The sequence below is a fragment of the Vanessa cardui genome, chromosome 4 (assembly GCF_905220365.1).
Source record: "Vanessa cardui chromosome 4, ilVanCard2.1, whole genome shotgun sequence".
Classification (NCBI taxonomy): Eukaryota; Metazoa; Arthropoda; class Insecta; order Lepidoptera; family Nymphalidae; genus Vanessa; species Vanessa cardui.
Window position 1 is genome coordinate 12,552,703 of NC_061126.1, and position 25,216 is coordinate 12,577,918.

General features: G+C 33.4%; 1 protein-coding gene across 3 annotated transcripts in view; it reads left to right on the forward strand.

Moving 5' to 3' along the window:
• LOC124544047 (nephrin-like) overlaps nucleotides 1–19,530 on the forward strand; it is a 246,889-nt gene extending 227,359 nt beyond the window's left edge. For all 3 annotated transcript variants that reach the window (XM_047122441.1, XM_047122442.1, XM_047122440.1), the window contains exons 14-17: nucleotides 5,563–5,691; nucleotides 6,361–6,453; nucleotides 13,654–13,793; nucleotides 16,501–19,530. In XM_047122441.1, the coding sequence (XP_046978397.1) occupies nucleotides 5,563–5,691; nucleotides 6,361–6,453; nucleotides 13,654–13,793; nucleotides 16,501–16,593 (455 nt within the window). In that variant the 3' untranslated portion in view covers nucleotides 16,594–19,530. The remainder of the gene's footprint in view (nucleotides 1–5,562; nucleotides 5,692–6,360; nucleotides 6,454–13,653; nucleotides 13,794–16,500) is intronic.
• Nucleotides 19,531–25,216: the final 5,686 nt, after the last annotated feature.

A 25,216-nucleotide genomic window follows, 5' to 3' on the forward strand; every position in this document is an offset into this window, starting at 1 on the left:
CAAACAACAGTACGCAGTATTGTTGTGTTCCGGTTTGAAGGGCGAGTGAGCCAGTGTATCTACAGGCACAAGGGATGTATCATCTTAGTTAATATTTCTTACAGCGTCTTTGTCTATGGGTGGTGGTGACCACTTACCATCAGGTGGCCCATATGTTCGTCCGGAAACATATTCCATAAAAAAAAAAACACTGAAATATCAAATTTCAATAATTCCTTATATTATTAATAACACGAGAAACACAGTTCGATAAAATGAGCTCTTAGAATGTATATAAATTAATATTATTTACATAATATACACGTACGTTAACACTTTTAACGAATACACAATGGATAAAATCGCCAAATAATTACATATTATGAAGAATTTACGAAAACTGGCAGACTACTTTTTACGAATACGAATTACGATTTTTATCTCAAATCTACCTAGTCATCGTATCCTGTTATATTTATGTTATGTTATATTTTATTTTCCATTCAGAACATTTTGGCGTTGTATATGTTATACTAGACGATGTTTTTTTTATTGTTAAAACTGTAACAATTGTGTACCTACTACTAAAGTATACTCAACGCTTTTAAGATCGAACTGTGCAAGATAAGTACTTAGATAGTCATTAAATCATTTTAACGTATCATCATAAATAGTTTTTAAATATATATATTTAGGGTTCCTATTTATTTTAAGTTTTCTTTGTAAGAAAACTTTTAATTGAATACAGTACATTTTTTAAAAAAAGGACATAAGAAAACTATTATGTTTAACAGACATATTTATATAATTCAGCACAATAATTGTTTGCACTTAAACAAACAAAGCAGCTAAACTTTATATAAACTAAAATTTTATAAAGAAAACGTCTTTGATCGTTGAGTTTCATATTATCGTTTTAGCTTTAATCAAAAGCTTTTGTTGCAATACAAATGCAGTTTGTATTCCTTTAAAGTATAGAATTATTTAAATGACAACGACCTCCGTGAAACCATTGGCTTCGTATGCTGCATCGACATACTGGGTTTGCTGAATATGTCTTGCGGAGGCAATATTTTATGTAGATTTATCTTTCGAGAGTTTTCTCTATTGTTGATAAATGGAAAATTACATTAGAATTTTTTATACATTGCTGGTTCAGACGTTCAGCTGGTGACAGAATATACATTCCGAACTGTTGGTACATTCCCCTAATAGTATGTGAAATGACAATTCAAAGGTGCCTGTAAAAGCCTATTTGTGTAAAGCATATTTTTATTAATATACAAAAATATAATCATGAATAATATTGTTTTGGTATGTATGTATATTGATCCTTAAATAATATTACTTTTGGAGATAGTTGATCTGGTATTTTCTTTTGCCGTAATATTATAATTTAAGATTTAAGTTGGCAATAATTTGGTATAGCGACCAACTTATGTCAAAGCCGTGAATTTCAAGAGAGAATGACCAACCACGCGGGAATTATTTCTTTGGCCAAGTGTGAGCGTAATCACTGGTTAATTATTCGTTGGAATGGCAATCTGATACTGAATGAATAGCTGGATTAGCGTCTGCTATATGCTAATAAGATTTTGTAAATCCAATAACTTTTTAATACCCTGACCCGAACCTGAACCTAGTACTTTAGAATTCTCTAGTCTACTATACTAACGAGGCAAACAAGCAAATAGTATACACGACCTTTAAATGATCTCTGCAAACAGAGCATTTACAAAATACAAATCAGAACACATAAAAAGTTACGTCTCGACGCTGTTTTGTCTCTCGGTTGTGGTTGCATTTGCTCTCAGAACTTTTATTAGAAATACTTTCATGGTCGGTAAAATTTTGAAAGTGTATCAACTGTTATTTTGTTTACAAAGCATAAGCGGGCTTTACAATTCGTAGTGTTAACAAAAGTACTTCGGATAATTTCCCCCCGACTTTTCTAATGTATTTTAGTTTAAAATATGTACAAGTTTTAATACATGATTTTCAGTATAGAAACATATATAAGTAAGGCTTTATCTCTTAAGCTTAGTCAGCTTAGCTGTGTATGTGATATGTAAAAAGTGACTCTAGTGTTTATATAATAACTAGTTATGACCCGCGGGTATACCCAAGTTTTTGCATAATACCAGTTTCATACGCATTACTAGTGTTGCTACGGCACGTAATTACACTGGCTCACTCGCAACATCACACTGAATATAAAACCGAGGCTGAAATACAAAGTAGTCTAATTTAAATAAAACCCATTCAGTTCTTGGGTTGCATAACCAGACAGATCATTTTATTTGGTAAATATCTGCATCGTATCGGAGTATCGAGGTTATTGTCATATATATTTTTTACTGGATGAGATTTTGATACCGGTGCTGAATTATGTATTTTCCGAATGCACTGTGGTATAATATAAATTACTGGGAATGCCCTAGGGACATTTTAATACTAGTGACTTACGGGATTATTGCGGTGAATTTCTCCAAAGCAATGTCACCGTAACATATATCTGACGTATTAAATGCTGAAATTTTGTAATTACAACAGCATTCTAATGTAAATGATGCTCAAGAAACATTTTATTTTTATTAGATTTCAGAGACTTTCTTATAATTTACCAATTCCTTTTTATTTGGAAAACAAACAGTATAATACGTAACCTATGGGGTTCCTAATTATAAGGATCAATAGCTTGTAATAACTCTATCCAGATTACAACCTGTCGATAAATCATACCCAGCATATTTTGTTTTATGAAATATCGAAATTTTATAATTTATATCGAATTTTATGCGATTTCTTGTAAGTTGAATGCCCCGTTCGATATTTAAAAATTTATAACCTGACTTGCCTTTTTAAAAAGTAGTAAAGTAAAGTAACAGCCTGAAAATTTCCCACTGCTGGGCTAATGGCCTCTTTTCCCATTAAGGAGGGGGATTGGAACATATTCCACCACGCTGTTCCAATGCGGGTTGGTGGAATACACATGTTGCAGAATTTCAATTAAATTAGACACATGCAGGTTTCCTCACGATGTTTTCATTCAACGCTGAGCACGAGATGAATTATAAACACAAACTAAGAACATTTATATAGTGGTGCTTGCCTGGGTTTGAACCCGAAATCATCGGTTAAGATGCACGTGTTCTAACCACTGGGCCATCTCGGCTCCTGATTTTTTAAAAGCTAACGATATTTTATGTTGACTTGTATAGTTTGTATGTCACAGTAAATCAATCATTGTTAGACCATCGTCTGAAACAGTAAGCGAGTATATGATATATTATGTATATTAAATTGACACTGATAAATTGTAGGGAACGTCTTTAGTTAATTATTACAAGTAACAAAGTTGAACGAATGAACTGACTGAATGGATTTCTTAACTTGACAATTAATAACTGTCAAAATATCTTCTTCATATTTTAAGGCTAATATTATTTACATCACAACTAGTATTATAATATCCGGAAGTACTCCATCTGTTCTTTGTCATGTCTACGCTAATGTACCGAATTTGATGAAATTTCAAATAAAGATAGATCGTACCCCAAAAGAAGGACATAACGCCTAACGATTGACAATTTTAACTGGAGCCAAGCTGTAGATGGACAATTATTTATAGGGTACTATCAAGTTGTCGTCCAGACGTATTTTTTTTTTATTTTACATATTTGCACACTATATCAGTAAAATTGCAAGGTTAAATAAAGCGTTGCTTTGCTTGAGTAAAACGCTTATGCTGTAAAGAGGTTTTTCTACTATTACTGGTAGTTTATTAGGCTAGTTTTTAATATAATTAAGAATTGTATAACAAAACGAAAACATATAATCAATATTTCGTCAAGCGATTTCTTGTGCAATTTAGTTCATTTTCTCGAACGAATTCTCTATAAATACATCTATAAAATAAATATGTATGTTTTTGAGAAAAAAAAATAGTATATAAGATACTTTATTTTATTATAAATAAGTGAAAAATTTAAACTTTAAATAAAATTGTATATAAAAAAGTATAATTAATTTCGCCATAAAAGGAGTAGGCATTCCTAGCGAGACAATACGGGCTCGTTAAGGTTGACGATAATGCTCACCTTACGTATATACCTATCCGTGTTCATAACGTGGTTTTTATATACATATAGTTAAAAACAATTTGGCAATAGACTTCCTAAGTGGGATTGGCAGAAGCTGGCAAATAGATTTTTCCCTAATAGGCGTCGCAGAAAGTCGTGCACTTAACCCCAAAGTTTTTTTATGTGAAGGTTATCATATCTGCAATATTAAAGTTGTAATATTTTCCTAAGTTTTTGCATTAAATCTAAATTTCAGTCTTTATTCCGCCCACGCCCTGCGAATATTACGGTTGGCTAAAAGTAGAGGCGTATTCCATCGCCATGAAAACGGTAATTTGGCTTAAATTCAAGTGTCAATTTCGAGACTTAATCGAGTTGTGATGAGAATGTTATTCTAATATCGCGGTAAATTTCTAATATAGGTCAGATACGATGTTAGGTCATTTAAAAAAAAAAGGTTTTTTTTTTAGAATATCGTACACTATTGTTATTAAGCTATATAGTTTCATAATTGTATTGCTTATATCTTAATCCTCTATCCTCTATCCTCTATCTATCTTATCTAAAATCCCACCGCCCGCTCTAAGCATCCTACTAGGATGCTCTTAGTGGTCACTTATAATTTCTGAATGTTTATATTTCATTTTGTGCATGGCGAACGAAAACATCGCGAGGAATCCAACGCTTGTCGGAAGTCGGAAAATATTTTTTTAGATCTATAACTCGAAACTCAAATAGACATGGAACACTTACAAATCGATAAAACATTTATTTTATCTGCGTTATAACACATCATAATTGAACTGTCACGCCATTAAAACGCGGACTTTTTTTACTAAAGCGTTTCTTTGATGTCATGTGAACCAAGTTTCGTTCGAAATATTTTACTACAAAGAGAATTTATTGCAATAAATAGTAAAACGATATGTAAAACAATGTTATGTAGACGAAATGGAATATTTACGTACTCAATATAATTTCTCGTCTACATTCGGATATCGATACCAACACTATTGTCAAGTCAAACTGTCAAATAATTGTTACCAAACTTTACTACACAAATTACGTATAAAATATTCGGTTTTAAATCAAGAAATTTCAAATAAGATAAAAAAATTATACCTAAATATACGAAGTATCCAAAACTAGTCTGGTAGAACTAATTTCTTATGAGAAGAAACATCTTTTATTTGTTCCTTTGGGTTCAAGGTACTATAATACATAGTATTTGCAATTAGTTGGCCAAATCAAAAAATTTAATAGATCCGAATTCTTAACCTGTGAATTATCTATTTTAAAACAAATATTTTTGTAAACGACGACGACGATTAGACTAATTACATTAAAAACAAATCTTAGTGATTTTTTTTTTCTAATACTATTATTGTTTTATATAAAATAATATTACTGTAAAATTTCAAAGAAATACGTTTAGAAAGAAATCAATATCTTGAATATCTTGACTAAAATTTATTAATACAAAATTTATTTATTTATACAGAAGCACAAGAAGCTTGGGAAGTTAACTGGGCGGTTGGCGGGGTGCTCGGTGCCGCTCTTACTGTGGCTATCATCTTATGCCTTGCACTCATTGCGACCAGACTGAGACACAGGGCTCGGGACTACGAAGGTTTGATTAGCATTTTTTAACTCAAACTTAAAGTCAGATTAAAATTACAATTTGAAGCTCAATATTACAAACGTTTGAGCTTAATGCAAAGAATTCATTTAATTCTGAAAAGAAAAGAAGATATTTAAAATAAAAAAAGAACTTTAGTATTTAGAATTATTTGGCCAAATTACTCCTACATGGAGTATAAACAACGTCCAAATTTAACCACACGCTATTATAATATAATTAAATGTACTTTTTCTAGTGCAATGAAAATAAAAATCATATCAAAATATTACACTGTACATCTACATATTTCATAAAAAAAATTATCAGCTGAGGCTTATGAATTTTATAAGACTTCCTATATGCCACTTAATACAACATCTTCTTTTGTCTTAATGTAAAATAATGGCTAACCAACAAATCTTATCTTAAAGTGAGTCCTATTTGTTTTAAAAACGTTTTACTAAATTATATATTTTTTCATCATATTGTTTTAAAATATAAAAAACAACTATTATATCATTTTGATATTATGAAATTAATAGGACCTGATTTTTGAAAAAACACCAAGGAGTTTGGTCCGCGTTTCAGCGTAATTTTAATCAAAAATGTTATAACCGCGTTGAGGCGACTTTCTAAATATATTACGTGTAAAATATTCAACGTGTTATTAATTCACAGTGACAATGCAATCAACCAAGAACCAAAAGGCCTCGCTTCAGAAGCGTTCGTCCCCAGACGATAGGAACCCTGATCTTATTCCACTCAGCAAAGGTAATTATGTTCCTTACAATCATTTTATACTTCCGTAATAAAATAAGCCTGATAATGTAGGCGTGGAGGGAAATTGTTAAACAGATTATTATGAAATGTGTTACAATTATTTAATGTAAAACTGCTTTGAATGTTAAATATTATAACTTTAATTAAAATAACTGGTTATTTTTAATTATAAATTAATTTACATATTAAATATAATTAGATAGATATTTGGTGGTACGGCTCTTTGCAAAACCGTTTGGCTAAGTAGCATCTTCAGATATTCTACTGCCAAAAAACAATACTTAGTATAATTCAAGAGATATATCATACTAGGTCCTCAGATTGGTTGGATAGGTGATGCATTGGTGATGAAAATAATGGTTGATTACCATTCTTACATCACTGATTTATATGATCGGTTGTAACCACTTATTATCAGATGGCCCAGCTGCTCAACAATATCAGAAAAAAGCAGATATTTCCTATTTCCCCCTAGGTAATAAAAGTTGTTTGCATCTGCAATGCTGAGTATTGTTATGTTCCGGTTCGAAGGTTGAGTGAGCCAGTGTAACTACGGGCTCGAGTTAATATCTACGTGCCCAAGGTTGGTGGCCCATTGGCAATGTAAGGGATTAATATTCAGTACTGCGTTTATGTCTATTATCTGTGATGACTATGCACCATTAATTAGATCGTTTGCTTGATTACCCAGTGAAATAAAAAAATAAAAGAATAAGAAAGCCGATAATAATTAAATTTGGGGCAAATAAAAATAGTTTTATATATCGTTGATATTAAAATAGCGTCAATAGCGCAAGGGTTCACGGGTTGCCTAGCCATGTAAAAGTTGCAGGATCGATGAGATGAAGGGTCGGGCCCAAGGGCTATTGTCGTACTCCCAACACAAGTGATAAGCTTAAAAGGAGAGGAGTAAATAAGATTATTTTAATTTCATTTAATTTGGGGTACTGCTAGTATTTAAAATAATAATAATTTATAAATATATGCGTATTTACTACAAGATATAATACTATTGGCATTGATTAGCGAATGTTCAGATAAACATTGGTTCATCTCTTTCTAACATCAATGTTTTGATATACACGAGACAAGGACATAACAATTTAACTGATCAACTAAATTACATTTATAAATAGAGCCTTAAATGAATATAAAAATGGTAAGCATTTATATACATTTATCACACATTTACTTGTGAATCGAATCAAGGATCATTTATTTTTATAAGATAATCTAAAAGAACCATTGTTGAGACGAAATGGTATCATTAAATGTAATGAGAAACACGAATGACTGTATTACATGGAATAAACTCGGACTAAGATACATATGTACATAGTTTACCTTCTTTTATGTTCAGACTTTTTTTTTATTTCAAATAGATTGACCTGAGAGAAATATTCCTTGCTTTCAACAAATATGCCAAGTGCGTAAAGTTAAACTAAATTTATCGTCCTTGAAAACGGGAAACAATTTTTTTTTGGTTGAATATATTTATGATGGCACCTACACAGAAGGTTTCTCGGGACCACTAAGAAAATATTTGGTTGCAAATAGAATTATATAAAAAGTATATATAAGGCAGACCCATTATAAGTAGAGCGACGATTTGTCAGTATCGCGAGAAGCCGCGGAAAGCCGCTTAATGCAGGTGGCGCAACACCAGCCTTTGTGGAGTTTTTTAGGTCTTTCTTTTGTTTAGAAGTGGACATCTTCCATTTAAAATGATGATGAAATCCTTCTGGACGATTTTTCATTGCAATTCAGCTACACAAGAATACCATATCACGTAGCAATGAAGGAAACTAATTCCTCTCGTAATCTGAAGGTAAATCCGACAAGACCCAAAAATTTATCCACTTTCATAGCCACGAGAAATTTGGTAATTTGTCAAAAGTTTTAGACGCCTGACTGCTTCTGAGTATATATCAACAGGCTGGACCTTGTCTATAAAAAAGACATAGTTACTAGAACCTGAACACGTTACTACTAGCCTGTCTATAGACCAACGACAAAGTTTTATTAAATAATGTAATGTTGATAACGGTATAATTTGTTCTTTGGCTGAAGTAGGGACAAAAAGCAATGCAATTCTATTGAATTCTAAATTCGTTTAACGATTTTAACAAAGCAACTTTGTTTACTAATCTGTCTACTAATTTGAATACAAAATGGCACGGAGCAAAAGACGGTTCCAACAAATTTATCGAAACTTTGTACCAATATTTTACTACATTGATACAATTTTGCTGAACTTTTCTTAATTTATATACGTTTATGAATTATTGACAAAACTAAATAGCGTTAGAAGAGTTTGACCGTTTTAGATAAGATAAAGAATTATAGATGTTATTATTTATTATGTTTTTTATTATTTAATTCTGAATATTATCCACTTGAATCTTAAATAAACAGTACTTTATATTTTGTATTCAAATAAAAACAGATTTTTTTTAATTTCATATATTAATAAATAAGAATAACTAATTATAATATACAATTTTGGAAATTTAAAGTATTATTAAAAAATGATAAAATGAAATGTCAAAAGTAATAACAGCCAAATCTATCACTTTTAAACAAAGGCCTATTCCCAATTTAAGGATAATACATTCGATCAAGAGTGCCATTCTGCTAGTTAGTGGAATTATTTGCAAAACTTTATCTGGCACGTACTAGTTTTATCACATTTGAATTTATGACTCTTTGTCGACATCATCATATACTGTCCACGTCGTTCATTACACTCAAAGTTATTAAATCTTTAACTTTGATAAAAGATCTAGAACATTTTAAGACTTTGTTTTAAAAATGTATGTGTTAATAACAAAACTTTTGGAATAAAACAACCAAAAATAATCCACTCGATTATTGAAGAAGACATTAAATGGAAAATTCTAAAATGTATTTATTATTCAAACGTGCACAATAAAACTAGAACGTTGCAATATTGGATAGCCTGCACTATAATTCTATAATAGATTCTATCGAATCACGGTTTAAAACTTTGCCTATTAACAGAACAAACTATGGTTATTTTATCTATACTTCGAATATTAATGGATGAAGTTTGAAGTATTCTTTGCCTATTTCGGTTTCTTTTTTGAATCGCGATGGAACTCTGGACCTATTCTTCAACTCGAAGTTAACCGTAGAATGCGATCGTCAAATATTAGTAATTTACTTGGTGGTGGTGGTAGGGCTTCATGCAAGCCCGTCTGGGTCTGCCACCTACACATCAGTTATTCTACCGCCAAATAACAGTACTCAGAATTGTTGAGTTCCGGTTTGAAGGGTGAGTGAGCCACTGTAACTACAGGCACATTGACGATGTAAGGAATAGTTAATAATCTTACAGCTTCATTGTCTATGGGTGATGGTGACCATCAGGTGGCCCATATGCTCGTCCGTCAAACCTATACCATAAAAAGGTGATATTAGACTTAACTATTTTTAATAATTTAAGTTTACGCGAATCAAAATAGGGTATTGCCTTCCAACAATTTCGAATAATAGTGTGGTTTCTACAGAATAGTACTTAATATTTGCATTAATTAACATGCCTTATATAGACGAAGAAGTGAAAACAACAATCAATCCAGTGCATCCAATATCAAATATTCTAGAGAATAACTCTTCCCGTGGTTACGTTTTGAGGGATTGTTTGTTTAACCAAGTCGATCCAATACGGGCTTGTGAATACAACTGAGTTAAAATTCCATCCAACATTGCGTTCCCTCATGATATTTTCCTTCACAAACGAGCATGAGATGAATTACAAACATCAATTAAGCATGTGAAAACTCAGAAGTGTTTGTCCGGTATTGAAGCCGAAATCTTTTATTAAGATTCACATGAAGCCACAGGGCAATCTCGGCTGTCGTGTAAGGGATATTGTATCTTAGTCCCGGTTTTTAGATGCCGAGTAATGCGTGTGTTGATTCATCAAGTGTCAATGATATTCTTCTATTCAAATTAAAAATAAATCCATTAGTACTTATTCAACACAGTGGAAGAACTGAGATGGCCCAGTGGTTAGAACGCGTGCATCTTAACCGATGATTGCGGGTTCAAACCCAGGCAATCACCATTATATATGTGCTTAATTTGTGTTTATAATTCATATCGTGCTCGGCGGTGAAGGAAAACATCGAGAGGAAACCCGCATGTGTCTAATTTCATCGAAACTCTGCCTCAAGTGCATTCCATCAATCCGCATTGGAATAGAGTGTTGGAATATGTTTGAAACACTCTCTTTAATGGAAGAAGAGGCCTTATCCCAGCAATAGGAAATTTACAGGCTGTTACTTTACTTTACTTTTACTCAACTCATTAATTGCGCGATTAAAACAATTATGATGACAGCAAAAAATAAAATTGAACGATCATAGTTATGTTCAAATGAAACGAAAAAAAAGTCATTTTCTCAATTCGCATTGCAAACATATTGTGTAATATTTGGGAATGAAAATTGCAATACGAGCCCCATATGTGATGACAGAATCTGCGCTGGGTCGGAAATAAAACTGCGATTAAACTCCGTTTTATATAAGTACTTACTTTTAAGCTTAACTTAACGTTCATGTAGATTTATTCATATATTATAAATAAAAGTTAAAAAAGGTACTGTGGAAAATATATGAGAACATTTTTTGCATCACCAAGATATTTAACAGTAGGTGATGCCTCATAAAAATATATACATTATATATTAGGATATGATAATAAAACTGACCGACTGACGTTCTCTCTCAATATATATATTATATTTTTTTATTATATTATGCATTAGATACATATACATAAGAATGACATAACAATGAGTATAAGATGATATAAACTATTTATCGAGACTCCTGTTCGTAGCTAGTTCTGGTAGCTTATTCACAAAAAGACAAAGAAAAAGCAGTGTCTCAAAATAGAGGATGAACTTTTTTAAAACCCGTTTTTTGCTTTTTAAAAGACTGAAAACAAAACTGTTAAACATATGCAAACTCATATACGATAACATTTTTAATAAGGATCATGGCTTTACAAGTCACACGTCATAATAAAACGAAAAAAAATAAAAATACAGCCATACGAGAAATAAATCTCACCCCGCTTATCTCTTCCCATCTGACAATGATAACACATGCGACATTATTGCAATAAAGCGGTTTTGTTTACATCACACCGAATACACTCCCTTGTGTACGTATTCGCGATCGATGTACACCTTAGGGTTCACTAGTGAATAATTACTTCAGCTGCCGTTACGAGTCATGGGCCGATTTAAAAGTTTTACCTTTCAAGCGAACTCGACACTTTTAATTTTTAATTAATTTATCGTTGAAACAATTAGAACAGACAACAATGATGACAACAGTAATATAGTGATGAATACTCTTGTAAATTGGCTTTAATTATTCATAGACGAATTTGTTAATAGTTTTCTTAACTCATTGTTTTTTGATAACCGGATTCTAATATTGATATAATTTATTAATAAAGGAGATTTCTACTAGTGCAGACTTTTTAGAATTAAATCATAAGTACTGGAGAATACTTCTTACATATAAATTAAAAATACTTCTTTATAATAGTAGTACGAACACAACGAAATTATTTTATTTGTCAAATACTTACAAAAATAATTTATGATAATATTTTATTGCACAATTGGGTACGCAAATTATTCTCTTACTTTCATCTGATACGTCTGAAGCGTAAGGCTCTAGCCAAAGGATTTGACAACTTACTGTTTCTTATGACGTTCTATCAGCTTTTGATAGTTTTAGAGAAAATGTAATTGATATTTTGTACAAGATAAATTGCTTAACAAACGAGCCATCTGATAGTTAAGTGGTCAATACGGCTCATATATATTGGCGCGCAAGGAATATCGATTCCTTAAATCGCCAACACGCCGCCATTCTTAGGGACCAATGCCGTGTATCCCTTATGGCTTTGTCCCTTGTATTTATAATGCCTCACCCACTCGACAGGAATACCAAACTACTAAGCATTTATTTTTGCGTTTAGAATCTATTATAACAATATCAATGACATAAATGAATGTCATCTGCCAAACAACAAGTTAGTAGTGGAAATTTATTTAAATTTTATTTTGTTATTAATAAACATAAGATGATTCTGGATATGGTTTTAAGAGAATCGTGTCTCGTTTAAAAAATCGTTTCGTTTCCTCCTAGAAAAGAAGAATAGTAGTTTATTCAACTACGCTGTTCGAATGTGACATATTACGAAGTTACGAAGTTTTTCTACAAAGCGTAGAATAAAAAATAAATACACATTAATTCCCAAATTCAGTGATAATTGTTTGGGTATGACACCAAACTCCAGGGAAGTTTCACGTTTTCTAATTACTGGCAGTGTAATATTAATTACAATTTTATTCAATTTATTATGCATAGGCCTCTATTTACAACGGGGAGCTTTTTTAGAACCGTTATTACACAGGTTTTATTTGATTTTATTCTTTAGTACCTAAATTGTGTATTAAATAAATTAATTTGTTGTGAAATTGTATAATAAAACTCTCATTGTATAATTTTAATTTACGTGGACGTGAGTCTCTATTGTATAATTTTCACAAAATGAAATTAATATAATTTAAATACATTTTTTATGTTTCTATTATATTAACGTTTATTATGCGGATAATTTCATTTCGTACGCGCTCATTATTACATACAATACGTTGTAGAATAAAGCGAATATTGAATGATTACTTTTATTCGTAATTTTACTTACACTACAGTTGCTTTCAAATAATTCAAGTCCAGCTACAAATAAATATCTAATCAATTTGTGAATTAATCTAACTTTAACTATTTAACTACGTATTTGAGAGCCGGGATGGCCCAGTGGTTAGAACGTGTGCATCTTCACCGATGATTGCGGGTTCAAACCCCGGAAAGCACCACTGAATATTCATGCTCTAAATTTGTGTTTATAATTCATCTCTTGCTCGTCTTTGAAGTGAAACATCGTGAGGAAACCTGCATGTGTCTAATTTCATAAAAATTCTACCACATGTGTATTCCTCCAACCCGCATTGAAACAGCGTGGTGGAATATGTTCCAAAACCTCCTCAAGGGGAGAGGAGGCCTTAGCCCAGCAGTGGGCTGGCAAATGTACAGGCTCTTGTTATGTCTTTAATTTTAAATGTTTATTTAATTTTGGTAGGTATAGATTGTCCGCCCGAGCCTCCACAGTATTCAGCAGTAGTAGCGAAGTCTGAAGCAAAGAATTCTTCAAGTTGCCACAGCTTGGCCCGCACCCAATCCCCGACATCGCCTGTATCCAACGTGACACACGACTTACCAGTAAGCAGAACAAGATAATTCTATTTTTAAATTCCAGAGCAATGGTCGCATAGTGTTCAGCCAGCGAGAAACAAAAAAGGTCACATGCAATAATAGATATCTATTTATTATATTGTTCGTTAAATTAATATTATTTGTTATGTAAGTCTATAACCTCTAATTTGTACAGCAAATTATGTTTATATTTAGTTAAATAGATCGAATTTGTTAATAGTGTCAATTGAGTCCGCTTAAAATTCAATTCAATCTGGATGTTATTTAGAATTAATTGTATTTTGCTGAAATTACAGTATATTATAAAATATTATATAAACATTAGCGATCGCTTTTAAATTAAAAATTTGATGTAAATTCTTAAAGATAAATAAGGTTAAAAGGATATTGAACCAACCAGATATTTTGCTTACTTTTTTTCTATACGGTAAACTACAAGGACATTCAATTTAACTGTTGATTACAAAAAGGTCTTATATTTATAAAAAATATATATATTTCTAAGCTTATTTTCTTATGGAAGAACATCCATTCAAACAGCTAGCGTGTGTGAAGTGGTTAAGCATTCAGATGCAACAAAACGAGACTAGGAAGATTTAGGGCACTGTTTCAGAACAAGAGCTGCAATCTTGACTCGTATTCATACTTGTGTTCTGCATATTGAGTTTACGGATAATACAGAACTCATTTACCAGAATTAATGTCATTTTTGCCATAAAATATGTTTATTAATCAAAGTATTTACATCGCGTTAATGAGTATTTATGTTTATCATTGTTTTAATTATATAATAGATATCAATACTTCTTAACAGTAAATCTATAATATGTTTGGGTATAATCATTACATATATATAAAACAAGGTGCCCTTACCGTATCCGCATGATTGAACGTAGCGAACTCAAAACATATTATGACTTTTTTTATTATTAAACGAAGTGATTCATAATGAAATTCAAAAAATAATAAATAAAATTTTAACAAAAAGAAAAACCGACTTCAAACAAAACACTATTTTAAAACAAATAAAAATGTACTAAAAAGTAATAAAAATAATTGCATATTTAACATATTTTTGAGAGTCCTCCTAGGTAAAATGAAATGAAAAATATTAGACTACTTAAAAGTCGATTTACGATTATAGAATGTAGTTATAATTATTGCTATATTTGGAGTCGGTTTTTCTTTTTGTTAAAATTTTATTTATTTTTTGATTTTAAGTGAAGCTGATGTAGACTAACATTTTTTTTAATATGGATAGATTAAGCGTGCCGATTATATGAATCAGAAACTACTTCGGGGACAATTTCAAAAGAAACTTTCGAATAAAGCAAAAATAGGACTTTCGAAAATGCGTCTTTAATACGTCATGCGGCATAAACTACAAGGTACCACCCTCGAATGAGCTGTAATCGACCTTAGTAAAAAACTTTGCAAAAGAGCTATTCGTATGCTATGTCGTACATCATATGACATCACATCATATACACAAAATTTGATTAAAGATAGTAAGAAATTCTGCCCCACATCGCACCCTAACTGTAAGCCGTTTAGGAGTTCCATCAATACATAGTATAAAACAAAGTCGCTTTCTCTGTCCCTATATCTTTAAAACTACGTAACGGATTTTGATGCGGTTTTTTTTAATAGATAGTGTAATTCAAGAGAAAGGTTTCTGTATATAATAAATGAACAATATAGTAAAGAAACACTGACAATTTTAGAAGTTTGCAATGTGATGTCGTATATAAACAAATTTTTTAGTATATTTAGTATCAGTTTTGCACCCGTGAGAAGTCGGGGCGGGTCGCTAGTTGATTATAATATTCGATTATGACAATTACATGAACATAACCACGTTCTGGAAGGTGATTTAAATATCCAAGTAAGCCATAAATAAAAGATTCGACCGAGTATTGCTAACGTGCTCCTCAGAATTGTTCCGTTCCCTCCCGTTCCCTTAATTTACCATGGATCCTATTTATTTAAAATTAAAATGGGACCCCACGGGAAGCACTACCTTTCAAACATTACAAAAATTACCAAAATTGGTCCACCCAGTAAAAAGTTATGAGGTAACAAACATAAAAAAAAAAACAGACGAATTGATAACCTCCTCCTTTTTGAAGTCGGTCGGTCGGTGAAAAGGTTTGTGTTCATTGGTAGAGTAACATATCCGACACAGTGTAATAATTACACTGAAAACGTGAACTAGAAACTCAGTTTATTACGTATGTATTACGTTTCATATATATGTAATTACACAGACAAACTGTGAGATTTAATCCTGAGACACTTATGATATGTCACTCGTGCAGATTTAAATCAGATATTTTAAATAATAAGGTTTGCGAACTTTAGATAAAGTCGTACGCTTTATTTCAAAAGAAAACATAACTTATAGTAGGATTTATATTTCTATCACTATTATCTTACGATTATAACACTAGGTTCTTTTATATTGCAGATATTACATTATGATGCTACAAATATTGTATATTACTTTCTAAAAGAGTCCAATCATTTAAATCTGTAAAGGAGGCCTTATCCTAGCAATGAAACAATAACACGTTGTTACTTTGATTTGTGGTTTCTTTGTTGATAGATGGTTTGGCTGTAAAATCAAACACAAATTCACTTCTCTCCACTTCTCTTTGTAATTATATCACCAAGTTTAGTATAAATATAAACTAACCTAAGCTATTTATTACAGAACGAGCGCTTGAATGGCACGTTGAGGTCACATCGGGAGGTAGTGACAACACGCACGCCATTGTTAGCGGCGCACCAAGAGAGCTGCGTCTAACAGCATGATGTAACACGTTGCGATGCCCCTTGTAAAGTTATAAAATGTTCATTTAAATAACTCATTTCATGTGTAAATGATATAACAAATAGTCATTAACTTATATTTGAGACATGAAAGCGGTTATTTTTATATAAGTACAACTATGTACGTATATCTGAATTGTTGAAATCATGAATTGGAAAAACCGCTGTCTGCGTTTTCATGTCATCATGATATACGTGTTTTCATAATGTATTGAAGATCATGAGATGTATTGTAAAGAAATTAAAAACCCAGATATACTCTCTACTTTTAAAAAACAAGAAACTGTCAATTTTATGTCATTGGTACGTCTCTAGAAAGTTTAAGGGAAAAATTAATTAACAATGTTTTAATTGAATTAAAATTGCATATTTTAGCATTTCATTCATCAATTAAGTGAAAATATTTGTTTTATCGACTCTTGATACTGTTTATAATCATTTAAATACAAATAAAACAGGTCTTTCAATAGAACTTCTATATTCTAAACATCATTTCATTTTAGTTGAGTTATAATACCTTCTTTTATCCGAAACAACAATTCCGGGTACTACTACTTTTGTAACTTTTAACTTGAATATTATTGGTACAGCAGCAAGTGACAATACATTTGACCAAGTTGAAAATATTCAGTTGAATATTATATTACCTAAATTATATACCAAAATAGTACTTTGAATATTTATTTGTTCATACTATAATTTTTACATTTATCAGTCTTAAAACTGGCCAATAATAACAATATGGAAATATATAATAAATTCATTTTTTATTTCATTATAAAACTATATAAAGTAAACATTACAAATAAATGCAACAATTTTTGTATCATCATTATTTTTAGCTAATTGTAGCAACGAGAAAATAATTAGTTATTAAAGTTAAAAAAATGTAAATTTAATTAAATATGTAAATATTAAGATATCGGCTGAAAGTCGCAGAATTCGATTTAAGAATTTTTATATAGGATTAGATAACTATAATATTCATATAATTAATTTAACATTAGAATCAATTTTGTAATAAAATAGTTTAATTCAAATTAATAAATTTATTTATTTGTATTCGATTTATCAAATTGTACATATTGAAAATTATCGAGTATTATTTAATTCGTGTAAAAACGACAGAATATTATAAATAAAAATAATATTAATAGAAATCAAAATTCGTAATAACTTATTCGTAATTGTACGAACCGAAGATATTAACAAAGATCTTAATTTTTTATTTATTACCAAATAATGCATTATTGTTATTTTTATTTGACATTATTATAATTAAAAAAAAACTGTTTATTTTTACGAATTAATAAATTGCGGTCTAGTGGGCGTTTTTTGCGTCCCCCTTTTTTATTTACAAACCCGGCTAGAATAAAATCTTTATTTAAACATGTAAAACAAATCCAAAGTTTTTATTACCATTGTTCATATGTTTTAACCGTAGAGTAAGTAAATTATAGATTATTTATTTACAATTGGTCTTGAAACCGGCTAGATCGGTCGGAGTTTTTCCATCAATATATAATAGATACCGATCGCTCTATCTCACCCGTAAAGGCATCTCTTATACTTTGAACGACGTCTGTCTACTTTATATTTATTTCAACGAGTATTACGTATTTCTTAGTCTTCAATCCAAGGTCACAATTTAGATAAATCTTCACATAATGCGATTTGTTTGCCATTCAAATCGAACAAGATACCTTAAAACGGAATCAAATAGTTATTTTCCAAAATACACGTGTTTTATAAACTGTTTTATTTTTATTTAATACTATAAACTAAATAGTCAATTGTGCGAAATTATTTACTAAAGTAATTAATATATGAATTATATCAGTTGATCCGGCTCGAAGGACCATTCTTCATTCAACAGTAATACATATTCCACTGAATTATCAAGTCATGTAGTGTACATGAATAGATGATAATTCACATAAAGGAATGATATTCAATCAATGAACTAACAAGGCGCATTCATTATACTATCCCTTGAACAATACACTAGAGCGATTCGGATTGTCAATTTTGTAAATGTACAATAATACTCTACGGTTAAAACTATAAAAGACATTAATATAAGTAAACTATCTAAAATAGTCAATTTTACATAATAATATTAGAATAAATATTTGATAATAAATTAAATATTTTTCATTTCGTCATAAGACATGATATTATAAGCATTGCTACGACTGATAAATAGAAATTGTAAATAAAAATTTATCCTATTAATTTCATAGCAATGTACAAACAATGACAAAACTTCATATTATTTCACAGTGTCACTTTGTAATCATTAAATGCATTTCAAAATGTAACTTATGAAAAATTTTAAGTACTTTTATTTTATATTAACTGGTTGAATTTTATTGTTTACAAATAAACAAAATCACACAATTTTGTTGAAGTACAAAATTGAAATTAACAAACGCAAAGTTATTTAATTTAATATTAATGACATTAAAATCTTTTTCTTTAAATGAATATTATTATATTTTATTACCTAATACAGTTATGTCGAATGGTGTTAATAGAACAATGAAATTATGATTTTATTTAATTATACAAATAAAAAATACAGCATAAAGCATAATTTGTAAATTAATGAAAGCTCTAAAACATGTAAAAGAAATCAACACATAAATGTAAAATAAATTGCTGAATCATAGAATATGTTAGATGTTTTTAAGCATTGGTGATAGTTATGTAATTATGAATTCTCGAAAAATGCATATTACATATAATTACAGAATATTATGTTAATTAATCTCTTACATATATTGTAACGGATTTTAAGAACTTTCATATGAATATATTGAATTTTAATGTATTGCTCATGTAAAAAATATGGATAAACAAAATAATGCACTAATGATAATCAAGTGTGAATATTGAAATAAAGTTATTAAAACCAATCGAATGAATTGATAAGCGTTTTTTTATTATTCCTCCATAATACGCCTAATTTGGTAAAACAACATTTTTTGGTTGTTTCTTACACACACACACACACTTCTCAATTTTTTTAATTTTTTAGATTATTCATGACCATTTATTTGTGCTGTAAATGTTTCTAATCGTTTATGTTAATACTAGCAGGATATTGATAGTATACTAGTGCTATTTTCGTAACCTTTTGTGACTCTTCTTTTAAATAATTGTTGGTAACAATAACGACTTTTTTAAAATACGAATCTTACAACCAGCGACTCGCAGCCAAAACTCCTTTATGAAACTGTCAAGAAATTATTCAAAGAGATATATTTGGAAAGTAAAAACAAAAAATAATTAGTAAAAGATAAACAGAAACTACATTGCTGATGGTTCTTCGGTAGCAAAACAAACGAAACTCGAATTATTGCGGAGTTGTTATCATCAATGAGTACATAAATGTAATTAAAAAAGTAGGCATTCTCAATACACATAATATTTTCATAATAAGACGAAACAGCAAATAACTGTCAGGATCGGAAAAAGTACAGTTATGTGATTTCTCTCAGAGTCGAGATGGCCCAGTGGTTAGAACGCGTGCATCTTAACCGATGATCGCAGGTTCAAACCCAGGCAAGCACCGCTGATTCATGTGCTTAATTTGTCTTTATAATTCATCACGTGCTTAGCGGTGAAGGAAAACATCGTGAGGAAACCTGCATGTGACAAATTTCATAGAAATTCTGCCACATGTGTATTCCACCAACCCGCATTGGAACAGCGTGGTGGAATATGTTCCAAACCTTCTCCTCAAAAGAAGAGTTTAAGTTTTTAAGTGGTAGTGCCACACTGCATACCTCTCGGTTGCAGTCGAATGGGCCGGCACGCCCGGGGAAGTACCACTCTCTCACCTAAAATCGGCGTGAAGTGGTAGCTATGCTACCGCGTTTCGTCCGGTAAGTGAGAGTTCCGGAGGCCCGATCTTCCCCCAAAACATGGTTGTGCAGAATTTGGTGACATTACCCCAGGAGGGTACCATCAGCGACTGCGGTGGAGAATCCCTCTCTGGGCATCCATGCTCAGGACGTACACCGCCTGAGCAGGGATGCCCAGGCTGCCCTCCGAATTCTGAGGGGGGCAATTTTGCACTCGCCACTGTTCGGGGCAAGCGGAGCAGGCATCATAAGGCAACCCCTACCACACTCGCTGTGGACTTCTGCAACATAAGGGGACTCAACTCCAACTTGAATGTAGTTCACTTTCACCTAGAGACGGCGAAGCCGGCCTTGCTCTTTCTTACCGAGACCCAGATATCTTCTCCTGCCGATACGTCTTTTCTCTCTTACCCCGGGTACAAATTGGAGCATACTTTTGTGCCACGAGCTGGGGTGTGCGTTTACGTCAGAGATGATATCTGCTCTCGACGCCTCGGCAGCCTTGAAGGGCAGGACCTATCAGTTATCTGGCTGCGCGTAGACTGCGACGACCATCCGCGAATCTACGCGTGTCTCTATAGGTCCCATAGCGGTAATGCCGAAACCGACCGACTGGTTGAGCACGTCCAATTGGCTACAGATTCCGTGCCGCAGCAGACTCCATCCGCAGAGATCATTATTCTGGGCGATTTCAATGCTCATCATACAGAGTGGCTTGGATCACGCACCACTGATCATGCGGGTAGATCTGTTCTCGACTTCGCTTTGGCTTATGATTTGACACAACTGGTCACCTCGCCAACGCGAATACCGGACGTGGAGGATCATACACCTTCCCTGTTGGACCTTCTGCTGACTTCGCATCCGGACAGCTATAAGATTGTCGTCGATCCCCCTCTGGGCTCGTCGGACCACTGTCTCGTCCGGAGTACAGTGCCAGTTACACGATACTCACGACCTCGTTTCGCGGGCTGTCCTCGCGTGTGGCACTACAAGTCAGCAGATTGGGATGGGATGCGGTCCTTCTTTGCATCTTACCCATGGGGGCGAGTTTGTTTCTCGATGGATGATCCGAGCGTTGTTGCTGACTCTGTCGCCGATGTGGTGCTTCAGGGTATGGAACTTTTCATTCCATATTCTGCGGTGCCCATTGGTGGCAAGTCCCAGCCCTGGTTTGGTCGCCTCTGTAAGACGGCTTCACGCCGAAAATGGGAACGCTACCAAGACTGGGCTAACGCATCTCGTGATACAAACACCAGCACATTCAGAAAGGAATATAACTCTGCCTCCAGGTCCTTCAAAAACGTGATAGCTGAGGCGAAGTCGAAGTACATTGGCAGAATTGGCGAGAGACTGGTGCGCTTCCCATCAGGAACACGTGCGTTCTGGTCTCTCGCTAAGGCTGTCCTAGGGAATTTCTGTCAGCCTTCTTTTCCATCTTTGCACAGGGACGGTGAGTCATTGGCCCATACCGCGAAGGAGAAGGCCGATCTTTTAGGGTTTCTCTTCGCGTCGAACTCGACTCTGGATGACCAAGGAAAGTCACCACTATCAATCCCGCGATGTGATACGACGATGCCGGAGGTTAAATTTCGGCAAAGTGCAGTTCGGAAAGCACTTCTTTCCTTGGACATTCACAAGTCGAGTGGACCCGATGGCATCCCTCCAATCGTGCTACGGACATGTGCTCCCGAGTTGGCACCGGTCTTAACGCGTCTTTTCCGGCAATCCTACGCATTAGGCGTCGTCCCGAACTCCTGGAAGACTGCTTTGGTGCATCCGATCCCTAAAAAAGGCAACCGCTCAGACCCGTCCAATTATAGGCCTATAGCCATCACCTCCTTGCTCTCCAAGATAATGGAGTCCCTTATTAACTGCCAGCTCCTGCGGTACCTAGAGGAGAATCAGCTTATTAGTGACCGCCAGTACGGTTTCCGTCGGGGTCGCTCAGCCGGTGATCTTCTAGTTTACCTTACTCACAGGTGGGCTGAAGCAGTTGAGAGCAAGGGGGAGGCATTAGCAGCCAGCTTGGACATAGCGAAGGCCTTCGATCGTGTATGGCACAAAGCGCTTCTTTCGAAGCTTCCTTCCTATGGGCTTCCCGGGAAATTATGCAATTGGATTACCAGCTTTTTGGCAGATCGGAGCATCAAGGTCGTTGTCGACGGTGCATGCTCTGACTTAAAATTCGTCAATGCTGGTGTTCCACAAGGCTGCGTTCTATCACCCACTCTGTTTCTTCTGCATATCAATGATTTGTTGCAAATCGGGAACATTCATTGCTATGCAGACGACAGTACCGTTGACACCTTATACACCGGCCGCGCTAATATTTCTCGGGAAAACGTCGAAGAAAACCGGAACAAACTTGTGTCTGAAATCGAGTCTTCGTTAAACGAAGTCTCGAACTAGGGCCGGCTAAATTTAGTCCATTTCAACCCCAAAAAGACGCAAGTTTGCGCGTTAACCGCTAAAAAACACCATTTGTCGTATATCCACGATTTGAGAACATCCCGATAGCCGCTACAGGTAGTATCGGAATACTTGGCGTTGATATTTCGAGCATCGTTCAGTTCCGCGGTCAATTGGAAGGCAAAGCCAAATTGGCTTCAAAGAAGCTCGGTGTGCTCAGCAAGGCGAGACAGTATTTCACGTCGGCCCATCGCCTAAAACTTTACAAGGCGCAAATTCGGCCTCACATGTAGTACTACTCTCACCTCTGGGCGGGTGCTCCCCAGTACCAGCTCCTTCCATTTGACCGCATCCAACGTAGAGCGGCTCAAGTTATCGACGATCAAGCCCTTTCCGATCTCCTTGATCCTTTGGCTTTGCGTAGAGATGTTGGATCACTCTGCATCTTCTACCGAATTTTTCACGGGGAATGTTCCGAGGAATTGTTCGGATTAATCCCGGCTGCTGAATTTCACCTTCGGACATCTCGTCAAAATTCTAAGTTTCACCCGCACCATCTTGATGTCCGAAAATCCACAACAGCGCGATTTCTTAGACATTTTCTGCCTCGCACAACCCCTCTGTGGAACCAGCTTTCGCCGGCGGTTTTTCCGAACCGATACGACATGGGAACCTTCAAGAAAAGAGCCTACTCCTTTCTCAAAGGCCGGCAACGCACCTGCAAGCCCCCTGGTGTTGCAGATGTCCATGGGCGGTGGTAGTCACTTTCCATCAGGTGAGCCTCCTGCTCGTTTGCCACCTATTCCATAAAAAAAAGAGGAGGCCTTTAGCCCAGCAGTGGGAATTTACAGGCTGTTGTTGTTCTAGTTGTTGTTGTTTATGTGATTTCTGAGGCAAAGCAAATACGTACAATATATTGTGTCTACAAAGTAGCCCATTATTAAGATAACAAAGAGTTGATGCCGTGTTTATTTCGATTTTAGTCCTGGATCTTAGGCTTCCACTAAGTCAATCTAAATTATATCAAATATTCATTAAGATAAAGATAAATTTTAAATAAGAAATTTCATATCAAAGTAATTGATCCACTTGAATTGAATACCACTTTACAGCTGAATATTTTAGAGATCCGAGATGGCCCAATGGATGAAAGGCGTACATCTTAATATGAATATGGGTTCAAACGTAGGCAAGCACCACTGAATTTTCATGTGCCTTATTTATGTTTATAATTTATCTCAAGCTCGGCGAATTCTAATTTCAATGAAATTCTACCACATGGAAATCCACCAACAGGCCTTGGAGCAGCTTGGTGAAATATGCTCCTATCATTCTCCTCTAAGGGAGGCTTGCCCAGCAATGGAAAATTTACAAGCTGTTACTATTATTATCATTATAACATAAATATGTTATCCAATAAGTTTCATGTAGTAAATATCATAGCAACATTGTACATAAAATGAAATCTCAAATACCACGTCATTTCCATAGCACGCAAATAATATGCATTAGTCATACTTTTTCCTTTCATAAAAAAATCAATATTAAAATTATTAAAAAGAAACTACGTTTCAAGGCTGTTCATAATATTTATGTCTAATAGCACGCAACGTTGTTTTATTATCGTTTTAATAAGGAATCCTACTCGTACCATCTCATGCTTGTAATAGCATCTTCATTATCATTACATAGTATAAAATAAAGTCGCTTACCACTGTCATTCCCTATGTATGCTTAGATCTTTAAAATTACACAGCGGATTTTGATGTATTTTTTTAATAGATAGAGTGATTCGTAAGGAAAGATTTCGTATATAATAAATGGACATTATAGTATTGAGACACTGCTGATTGTTGATATTTCTAATGTGATGTCGTAAATAAACAAATTCCGAAGTAGAAATATTTTGTATTAGCATTGCACCCGTGCGAAGCCGGGGTAGGTCGCTAGTACATTAAAATAATAGAACACGAATACACATCTATAACACTAAATATATATTAAGCGCTATTTCAGTCACTGGTGCTATAAATTTTCATCACATCATTTCTAAAATATCAGATCAGATCATCACACAAAACTAAAGTGGATAGGTTAAACTGTTTTTTTTTTTTGTTATTAAAATAACTTTAACAGTATCTCTTTGCTTAATTTATCATTTTTAGAGAAATAAACAACGTATGTCGTAATTATTTATGAAACGTAGTGTTGTAAAATGATCAATAATTAAAACGTCTTCATCGATACATAACATATCGTAAGTTATTTGACATTAAGTGAATAAGACCAGGCATGTATAATAAAAATTTAATGTAA